General features: G+C 32.2%; 1 protein-coding gene across 1 annotated transcript in view; it reads left to right on the forward strand.

Annotated features, from left to right (window-relative positions):
* The window catches only part of LOC123562726 (protocadherin-23-like), a 34,854-nt gene extending 23,988 nt beyond the window's left edge, over positions 1 to 10,866 (forward strand). The window contains exons 7-10 of the mRNA XM_053525647.1: positions 8,480 to 8,558; positions 9,377 to 9,495; positions 9,968 to 10,174; positions 10,837 to 10,866. Coding sequence (XP_053381622.1) covers positions 8,480 to 8,558; positions 9,377 to 9,495; positions 9,968 to 10,174; positions 10,837 to 10,866 — 435 coding nt within the window. The remainder of the gene's footprint in view (positions 1 to 8,479; positions 8,559 to 9,376; positions 9,496 to 9,967; positions 10,175 to 10,836) is intronic.
* Positions 10,867 to 11,872: the final 1,006 nt, after the last annotated feature.

Genomic DNA, 11,872 nt, shown 5'->3' on the forward strand with positions numbered 1-11,872 from the left:
GACTGAAAGTGTAGCGTACACTGTTGCGTAAGAGTCAGCGCCTGCTCCCTGTGAACACGAAGTGAGAAGGTACGACGGTACAATGGCGAAGCGCGACATTACGACGGTGATAACACAGCAGTACGATAGCGCAGCCCGACAGTACAGTCCATCGTACTGTCGCACTTCGCCATCGTACTGTAGCGCTTAACCATCATAGTGTCGTTCTTCGCAATCGCACTGTCGCGCTGTACGACATTGCGATGGCAAAGCGCGACAATACGATGGTGACAGTTTGTCGTACTGTCGCACTTCGCCATCGTTCTGTCGTGCTTCACCATCGTGTGTCACACTTCGCCATCGCACTGTCGCGCTTCACCATCGTAGTGTCACCATCATACTGTCGCGTTTCGGCATCGTACTGTCGCGTTTCATCAACCTTTCTCTGTTTACGTGATGAAGCAGACAGTACGATTGCGAAGCGCGACAGTACGATGGTGACACTACGATGGTGAAGCGCGACAGTGCGATGGCGAAGTGCGACACTAAGATGGTGAAGCGCAACAGAACGATTGCGAAGCGCGACAGTACAACGGATCGTCATCATCGTACTGTCGCGCTTCGCCAACGTACCGTCGTTCACACGGAGCAGGCGCTGGCCCTAACGGAACACGAATTACTTAATATATTACTCATAACATCCGTGTTTATAAATGAATACTATATAGATTTCGCTTAATCACTTTGTGTTTGTTCTGTATTAAATCACTATCAATGATAATATTTTCTGTATTTTGTAAACATTGATATAACTCTGGAGGTGAGCCCCTCATACGCCAAAAAAAAAACAGAACAATAATTTGTTTTGCATAAAAGGTAAAAAAAAAGTCTTTGTCCAAAATATTTACTTTCAAGACGCAATTAAGCAATTTTCCTATTAATTAGGGTAGTTCTGTATGTTTGGATGGAAACTTTTTCTACAATGTAGAATTGGATTAAACTCTGATTTTTTAAAACTTCAGAAAATACCTAGAAAATTCAGCAAATAAAAGGATAGGCTTGTGTGCTTGATTGTTTCCAAGACTGATTTGAAAAATGTTGATCTTACGCAATTTTTCATAATGGAGTATATGGGAAAATCATAACTTTCAAAACATTTTCGCTAATAGATTTTTTTCTAAATTGTATATTTTGATGAATCTTCTCACAGTTGTAAATAAACATATTGCCTTTACTGTGGTGAAATAAAATGTATAGGTCCGTGCGCTTATTTTTGAGATATTTGACTATGATTAAAGTGAACCGAATATTTCACGCTAATTGTAAGACATTATTTTGAATTATTTAACATGTCATAATGTTTTAATTTCTTTTTTTAACTTAAGAAATATAGTAACAGTGCAATAAACTTGCTCACAAGTTGTCATTGTCATTAATTCTTTATATGATTTTCATTTTCGTACACCGAATCAAGGCTTTATTCTATGACGTTACGCCATCACTTCCGGTATATCAAAGTGCAGGACTGCCTTAAACATTTGTAAAATGCTTCGTTTAAATGACAACCATACATTGTAATTTACTTAATATAGGTTTAACATTATTGTTATCACGAATTGATTGTTCTGTGTGAATCAACGATGTAACATGCATCTAATACCTGTGTATGGAAAGTATTGTTAAATTGAGAGTAAATTCTATCAGTTTTTTTTACATCAGGCTTACTGTTAATGCGATGTTGTATCTATTGGAAAATTTCCTCGCAACTCATTTCCATTTTCATATGACAGTCTTTAGTATCTTGACTATACATAGGGACATAGACCCTTTTCAAATACTTTTAACTTTTTAAACGTAGACATCATGCAGTTCCTCTACTCTCATTCCAAATCTGCAACGCACACACACGCACGCTTGCACGCACGCATTCACGCATTTAAAATGCACATTTTATTAATATAGTGCAATATTCGGTGCCATATATTCACAACCAGAATCCTAGGAAAGTTCTGTACATATGTTTACAAGTCATGTAAGAACATGTGTTTCATATGTTAGACTGATATAAAACTGCTCACAATAAAACTATTTTGCAGTTACTTGACAAAATGCGACTTGGAAGCAGCTGTTTCAAATTAGGAACAGTAATACTATTGGTAACAATAGGTGAGTGGTTTATTTCGTATTATATAACACTTCTAAATTTTGAAACGTGATGGTTATTTTGAATATCTTTCAAAATTATTTATATAATTGCTTTCATTACAATCGTTGTATAATAAAATCTGTAAAAAAAGATCCTTTGGAAGCAAAAAGAAATAAATAAATACACCTGAAAAGAATGATAGCAGATTCGGTTTGATGGAGTCTCTTTATTAGAGGTAATTAAATGTGCAATACCTCTCACGCCCCCTTAGCCCCAGCTAAAGCAGAACTCTATTACATATATGTTGGATGGACTACATGATCCCAAAGGACTTGAAAATATAATAATACTGAAGCACTGAAGTTGTAAAATTTGCCAAGAAAGGTACACTACATTCGATTCTTTGTTTTTGTCCAAAAGTTAAATCCAATCCAAGATAAACTGAAGTAGTTTCTCAGGTAGAATTCGCCATTATGCATGCTTTAAATGTTTGTATATTATATATGCTATCATATCTAGCATTTCTTTCACAGGAGAAAGCATGTGCAGCTCTTCATTTATAACTGGTAACCCAAGATATGTCACATTTCCCGATGGTACTCCGAATGGTAATTTGCTGCTATTCTTTAAAAAATTAGATGGTATTTGGTTTGAAACGGTGAATTTTTTGAGATTAGTTTATACGTAGAGGCGTTCTTAAACTACAACTTTGCTTTCAAAATTAGATCTAGTTTGATTTATTCATTTGTTCGGCGTTTTTATACTGGATTGAAACAATGGTTACCGTAGCTGTCACGATTTGTAGTGTTCTGAAATATGCAGCTACTTTTTTTTCTTGTATCTTAAATGGGCTGGTTTCCTATTTTCGATATATTGAATATGACCATAGGGTCATACATACAATCATGCAAAACTCTGAAATTGTTTTAACTTCTCCATTCATGTAAATGTTATCTTATTTATTAATAATGAACTATACGCATATTGAAAATGCTTGTCTCATAATTCAGTTCGTACATAGTTATTGCATAATACTAGATAAATGTCACTTGCAATTTGTGTTTGAGTATTTGATTGCAAAAAGATAATACAAAAGATATTTTCGGAAAGAATCTTACAGGTATGAGCTTAGATGTTAACTGAATAAGGCGTAAATATGGCATACATTAGTTAAAAAGCATACAGAGTTCATACTTTGGGTAGTGTAATTTGTTTGTTCATAAATTTTCATATGAATGAGCATATGTGTGAAACCTCATGTACACGTTTCCTTTTTCCGTAAAAATGTATTCAATGCTTTTCATTATGTTTTTAATAAATATTTTATCAAATGGTCAAAGGGATGATACGGTTCTTGTTTTCAGTGCATTATAGACTATTATAACAATATGTTAATCAGCGACAGTACAATCAGAACAATATCAAATACAATAGAATTTTTCCATTTATTTTAGGAACAGTTCTCTTCAGCTTCACAGGTACACATGCCGATGCAGGAGAACAAATCAGTGTTAGACCAGCAAACATTGAAACCGCTAATATAGTTTATGTGAACCAGACCTATGGCAATAATATCACGGGGCAAGTTATCACAAAGACTATTCTAGACAGCGATCCGAATGGTCTAGTATGTAAATATTGTTTCAATGCCATTAACTTTAGTTGTTGTTTTTTTTTTTCATTTTACCGTTCCTAGCATTTCTACAAAGGACACGAACTTCAAGGCTCGTAATGTCTTTTTGTATAATATGACTGCCACATTTTTCTTTATCAATGTAAAATATATTTATTTTCCGTTAAATTCTATTTTCAATAATTACTTTCTATAATATTTAGCAAGGGCTGAATATTAATTAACATATTAATAGAAAGTTTTATTGTGTTCATTGTTTTTATTACCTCCCCTAATGGCTAATCGTAAAAGTTCATGTGCAATATTACGAGAACTGTTTTCTACCTATGTAATTATGCATAACTTTTATTAGAACAGCAATTTCATCTGCTGTTTATAAAAAATTTAAAGCCATTATATGGAACTTTAATATGTCAAATGTTAAGCCAAGTGTGTGATTCGAAAATTCTTATGACACTCTGTCTTTCTTTAAAAGATAAGTTTAATCGCGACAATAAAAGTCATACTCAGTGTTTTAATAGTTTGAAAAGAAAATACCAGACAACTCCTTAGGGAGAGATGGAAATAATTCCTCTAAAATTACATCGACAAACTTTTCTGTGAGATTTGTATTTTTTAAATCTATCGCTTTGTTCTAGATTTCTATATAAAAGCTTTTGATCAATATTACTTTTAACTTTTGCAGCCACCTGGAAAAAGTTCCGTCGTGCTAAAGCTTGTTGCGTCTGACCTCATTGGTTATATGGTAATATTTGCTGCTTTTGGCAAATGAAAATCCTAAAAACTGTTCTTATTCTTATGTTGATAATTTAGTTGGCTTGTAACAATGGTAACAAAAAAATAAGGGCATTTTCTAAATGAAATATTGCCACAACAAAAGTTTTTAATGGCCCTTCAAGGGTCAAAAAGAAAAATAAAGATAAAAACACCAATTTAAACACAGATGTATATCTGACTTCTTTGTAGTTATAATTATTGATAAAAATTATTCTCAAAAAATATTTGTTATGCTTTGGTTATAACATGATTCGAATATCCTGATAATACAGACTTTTTCAGATTCACACTTAACTATTTTCCATAGTGTTGATTGTCTTTTGTTTCTTTTCAGAATAATTTCAGCACAATTTTATACATCTCAGACATTAACGACAACTCACCTGTGTTCAAAACCCCACATTATTCCTGGAATATAAAAGAGGTATGATATATTTTAAAATATTTGTTCAGTTGTTTAAGTTCTGGAAATGTTATTATAATAATTTCTGAAATAACAGAGTAAGTAAAGTTGATAGAAAATGCATTTATATACGAATTTTTGAACGCTTAAATTGAGCTTATTACAGGCATATATAGTGGGTGAAATGTATCCACCCTTTATATTTGTTATCGACTTTATTCTACTTCAATTGTAGCTGCCTTTCCTCGGGAACGAAACATTTACGAGCATAACAGCAACTGATACTGACAGTAATTTTTTTGGTACACAAGGAATTCGTTATCGTATGTGGGTAATTATACGCTTAATCGTTTTGTCTTATGTATGTTTGAAAACCACGACGGATTTGTTTCTGACTTGTCTAGTTATTTCCTATTCGATCATGTGAAAGGCAATCAAGCACTGTGGCATTAATTTGTAAGTCATCACTGGCAGGTGAGCTTTGATTTGAAAAAAAAACTTATAGTATAACTACATGTAAATAGTTTCTTCATGATTGACCTTACATGTACAGTAAAAGTTAACGTCCTTTTCTGTTGTATTTTCAACGTTGCTTATCAAAGTTTTACCCATTTTATCCTACAATATCCTTGCAACATATGGTTTTACAATATTACGATTGATAGGGTACTGTTATACTTTGATATAAATTGTTCATATTTGTGTTCTCGTTAAAACTTATATGCATAATTTAATAGTTTCGGATCGGATCATTTATAATTCATGTTATTACAGTCAAGTAGTTTTGTACTCGTGAAATTAAATTGGATATTACCATTAACTAGTATATTAGTTTGATCAGTTGAAAAATGTAGTAATATGTGTAATAAGTATATCCCCTTCATTTAAAGATGTAGAAATTAATAGACATCATAGGAGCAGCTTGGCGTAATTACGCGTCACATTCCTAGATAAGTATGAGCAGACTTTGTTTAAAAGCACTGAAAATATATTATTTAGATAAAATCGTATCTAGTGTTTACACGTTGAAAAATAGCTTGAACTTAAATTGCAACAAATTGATAGCCTACATTCCATCTAAACAAAATTCAACACATTAATAAAAGGTAATGACGAAGATAATATACAGTTTGGTACAAAACAGCATGTACAAAGTTAAAGGGTTTCAGGAAGAACTTTTATATTATGTGATTTTTTATCTAATAATAAAAAAGTATGTAATTTAAAACTGGATGAAATTATGAAAAAACGCTTAAAACCCGATTAGGATGATTTGTGCATGGCATTCAATTTGGTAATTCTAATTTCATATTCAAAGTCAATGTCTCGTTTCATTTTTTTTTTTCTAAAAAATAATAACCTATAGTATTGTTTCTATTTTTAGCCCAACGCACAGGTAAGTATTTTTTCAACAATTAACTTCAATTATTTCTTTTCCAAGATGGACAGTCAAAGCCAGATTTGCAAGACCCTTGATTTGGTATGCCTTTGGCTTTTTACAAACCGAATTAAAAGTGATTGCCAATATTTTGAACGAAACGGGTTTTAGCATGGAAAGGACTCTTTAAAGAATGTTTCTCATTGCAGAGTTGGTGCAGCCGTTCTGCGCTTGAGCGGAATTATTATCAAATGGAACGCACGGCAAAAATACTCATTTTTTTTTGCATGTCCGCACGCATTTAGTGTATAATGTGCATAATATACTGACTAAAGGTTAGGGTTAGAATCACCATGGTTACAAAATATATACATTTAAGGTATTTTTGTTCAAATTTAATTAATCCGGTATATACCGGAGTCTGTAATATATCACGGGCGCACCAACTCTGTATTTAGTCACAGCCCTCTTTAAAATGTTGCCCCACTTTAGAATTGTTTTAACTTAAGTGAATATCTTGCAAACGGCTAATGAAAAAATGGATAAGGTGGCGTTTATGCATCAAGCGCGTAACTGTGTTTTTCATTTTATTGCATCAAGTACATTTTTATCAAGACTTAACACAAAGATTGTCACCGAAAAGATATCTTTATACATACACGCATGTCCGCTGAATGTTTACACGTGCTTTCAAGCTTTATAAAACAGCATTAAAGCCAGATTTAACATATTATATTATCTAAAGTGTATATCAACTGATATGCTTCCTTTTGTGTACCAATACTATTCCCATCACTAAATCGGTCATAATATGATGACATATTTGCATACCTTACTATGTAAGTTAAGAAGTTATGGCTGTTGATGGATCCTATAATGAAAAGTGTACACTGTATATGTTTTTGGTTTGAATACTTTACATATAGTTTGATACGATTGATATGAATGGTAAGGATTTTAAAATGAAAACCAGTTATGCGTGTGAATATTTCAGTCTTTGTCATTTCAGTCTTATTCTACAGCAGCGGACTATAATGCGCACTTCAGCATAGATTTTCAAACGGCTGAAGTCACGTTAACGAAAGAATTAGATTATGGTACCAACAATTATTACCAATTTGATGTTTATGCGCAGGTAATGAGATTTCTTTTTAATTCAAAAAGAAAATGAGAATTCTCTTTAATAGCCTTTGAAGCTGTTTCTTTAGTTTTGGTACGTGCATTTACCTTTGTAAAACAAAGTCGTGGTCTCCTGTATGACATACCACTCTGGTTATCTGGGCAATATTTATCGTTATTTTCAAAGAGTTGCTTCTTTATTATACTTAGTCTAGTATATCTTTGAGCAGTATCTTTTACAGGTGGACTAAATATTTTGATTATGTTGCAATACTTGAACCTAACTTTGAGACTTGGTTTTTATAAAGATGAAAATGTCAAACTATTTTAATTGAATCAAAATGTTAAATCTAGATTCAGGAATTGAATGTACCCTTGATAAGGTAAATCCTAACGCCAACTCTGTATGCGTGATACCAAAATTCTCAATATCCCCTCTGTCAAAAATAAAGGAAAGTCTGTTTATCAAAAGCATATAATTATAGTAATAGTGTCAATAGAAATATGTTGTTTTTTACACAAAACTTATTTTAATGCTCTAGGATGACAGCGGTACAGGGAACACAGGCGTTCCGGCAGATCTCATCGTCAGAGTTCTGGACGTCCAGAATAAACCTCCGTTCTTTATAAGCATACCATACAGAGCCATAGTTACAGAAAATATCAACAAGGTAACAAAGCTATATGTTTAAGTATCATGTGATGAAAAGGTGAGGCGATTCGTCTTTGGAAATAAATATATATATATATATATATATATATATATATATATATTATATATATATATATATATATATATATATATATATATATTATATATATATATATATATATACACACACACAAGAAATACATATAGGTATAAACATGTCTAATTTTGCACGTTCAGAGTGTTGTGTGAGTATTTAATTCACATTCATCCTACAAATTATCATATAAATTTTAACGCACATGATTCTAGGATTAAAAGAAAACAAAAACGTATGAATAACTTTGCTTTAATTTGCTTATAACTTGAAATATACCTGCTTTTAACCATTTCAGAATAGTCCTATTTTGAAGGTGTCGGCTAGGGACGGGGATACTGGAATACCAAATCCTGTAAATTACACTATTCTTCCAGGTTGTTTTATAACGTATTACATTCTTAAAATTAATCAGAACATATTTGAAAGAAATTGGATTCAAATATTATAAATAATCTTTAACGAATTTATCATCTCACACATGGCACTAGAAAATATTGAAGAGAGTAGTTGAAATGAATTGTTACTGTTTCTTCCACATTTTCCGTGACTAGAGTTTCACTGGTTTCTCTTTCAGTATCATTCATGTTATACATCATTCAAAAGAATTTTAAGAAACAGGAATTTTACAATTTTTCAAAATATCTTTCTAGTTTTAAGTTTATCATAAGACATGATTTTGATAAGATATTTACTATAATAATTGTAAATAGCAGACATTTTGGTTACCAAAAGATATTCAATTTAAATTTTGTCGATGGATTGTTAAAAACGTTTAGGTTATCCTAGTTAGCATAAAAAATATTATTTCCATTGTATTTATCATGTTTATGTTATTGTATTATTTAAAAAATTGAAACGAATAACTTTCCAAATGTTTTATTGGCCAGAATATCACGTACAAAATAATACATTTTGACCACAATTCGCGAAACAATTTGTTAAAAATTTATTGAATGGCTTTTTTGGTACTAACGTTCTTATAGTACACATGCCATGGAATAGCATGTTTTAACTATAAGTATTTAATCCGTGTGTATTTATACCTCCAAAAGAATATATAGAAACACATTCAGTTTGAAGCCTTTCGGTCAAATATACAAACACAATTACTGATACAAAATACCAGTCCAAAAGACAAATTGAAAGGTTATACCCACGTTCAGACATTGTAATCACACTTTTGTGATTTCAGGTGTGTGCTCAACACAATTCAGCATTGATCAAAAAGGCCAAATTAGCACTTCAAAAGCCATCGATAGAGATAAAGACGATATCGCCCATGTTTCTGGTGTCTGTGTTCTTATAATTCTGGTAGGTTGTACTTTATTTAAAAGGAAAACTGCAGTCATCGTCGTTCTAAAATACTTAAAAAGTTTATTTCAGTATTTTCAAATGCTTCAATGAAGTATTACAAAAGCTGGTCGGTGGTTTTACCCAGGTGCCCGCTCGTGATGAAATAATGCACGAAGGGGCCCCTGGGGTCTTCCTCCACCATCAAAGCTGGACTGTCGCCATGTGACCTAAACGACGTTAAACCCGACAAAATAAATAAATAAAACAAGTTTATTTCAGTATTTTCAAATGCTTCAATGAAGTATTACAAAAGCTGGTCGGTGGTTTTACCCAGGTGCCCGCTCGTGATGAAATAATGCACGAAGGGGCCCCTGGGGTCTTCCTCCACCATCAAAGCTGGACTGTCGCCATGTGACCTAAACGACGTTAAACCCGACAAAATAAATAAATAAAACAAGTTTTTTCATGCTTAATGTTATTTCATCATTAGGCCCAGGAAGTGGATCTCTATCCTGATGACCAACACGGTTCTACAAATGCAACAGCAGACGTTACAATTATCATTGAAGACGAAAATGATAATGCTCCAAAATTTGAAAATGATACGTACATAGCTGAAGTCCAAGAAAATACTCCAGGAAATGTTCCGATAACTCTTTTAGACCCAGTGGAAATTTTAGTGTCAGATCTTGACCAGGTATGATGTTTGCCTTCGAAATAGTCACTTTCTTCTAAAACATTTTTTTTCAAAACTATAGTTATTGGTAGATAATTTGCTGGTAAAAGAATTGCCATACAATTTATCTTATTTAATATTTTGTTTGATGTTTGACAAAGATACTTTGTTCAGTTTGGATCAAATCAGTTTAAATAAATTACAGTCAGCTATTATGAGAAACATACATTACACTTATGTTTTATAGTTTCTTTTGTCTTATCACTCTTAATTCAACTTAATGAAGTGATTAAGGTACTTGCATACTTAACAAAACTTTCTGATAAAAGGTAACTACATGTTTCATGATTGCTTTATCCTACTCTACGATAAATAAATACTATTTTTTTTTCAGGACACTAATGCTATTATTGAACTATCACTTATGTATCCCAATGGAAGTGTGTGCGATGATTTTGTCATTTCCCCTTCAATTATCCGCAAATCTTGTTCAGCACTTATTAGAGTAGCAAATAAGGAGATTTTGGACTATGAAAAAATTAAACAAGTAGACTTTTTGGTAGGTTGTTGCAGAAAATGCTGAATTACAATATACATTGATCCTGATTTTTAGAACATTTAGCATTAAGTTTCTGATTTATAAGATGAGCACAATTAGTAATGTTTTGATTAATTTTGATTAGGTGTTTGTACACGATCATTGGAACTTCTAATAGAAAAATACGAAAGAAAAACAGATATTTTCGCCTGAAGTTACAGCTTCGTGATAAGAACGTAAAAAGTATAATAATACTTGAAAAAACTAACGAAATAAAACTTTTGCTACGGATAATGATTAAAAATAACCATTTGATACAAACTGACTCTTCGCTTGTTTATATTGTATTTTTTCAGATAGTGGCAAAGGATAGAGCTAACAACAGTCTTGTAGCAACAGCAACAGTGTCACTTAATGTAATAGATATGAATGACAACAATCCACAGTTTGAAAATTCAAGCTATTCCTTCAGTATTCCAGAAAACTCTGTATCTGGTACATTCGTTGGACAAATTACAGTACGGTTGACTTTATTAAGTGCAATGTCTGTCATGTCATCTGTTCTTTTCTCCCAATTTTCTCCTATTGTGAGTAGTTTTGACCAATATGCCATATCTATTTATGTATGAACTTAATATGTCTAAACTAAGTTAACTCTTGTAACGTTAGGATCTAAATGCAAAGGATGAAGTATTTACAGTAAAAAACGGAATTTAATTTATACATTTAATTCTGAATATTTCATTTGGTTATATAAGTAAACATCAAACATTATATTATAAGTGATTGTTGTTAGTCTTTTACTGTGTCCAAAATGTTTATCAGTTTTCTACGGTTACAAAATTACATTTGTAGTCAGATTACCCCCTCTGTATATCTAGGTCATGAAATGGAAAGTTCGACAAGAACATTGTCAAAAACGGAATAAAGTAAACAAAGGAGCACAATACTTTATTTTTATTATAAACTTTGTGTTTTTCAGGCGAACGACAGTGACTCTGGCGAGTTTGGGAACGTAACATATTCAATATCAGGGGGCAATAATGGGTAATCTACGAATATCACATTCAGTGTTTTATATATTCAATATCAGGGGGCAATAATAGGTAATCTACGAATATCACATTCAGTGTTTTATTCCCTAAATACACATGTGTAAGTCGGCCTACACCAGCTTTTTG

This window comes from Mercenaria mercenaria, chromosome 2, assembly GCF_021730395.1.
Source record: "Mercenaria mercenaria strain notata chromosome 2, MADL_Memer_1, whole genome shotgun sequence".
Lineage (NCBI taxonomy): Eukaryota > Metazoa > Mollusca > Bivalvia > Venerida > Veneridae > Mercenaria > Mercenaria mercenaria.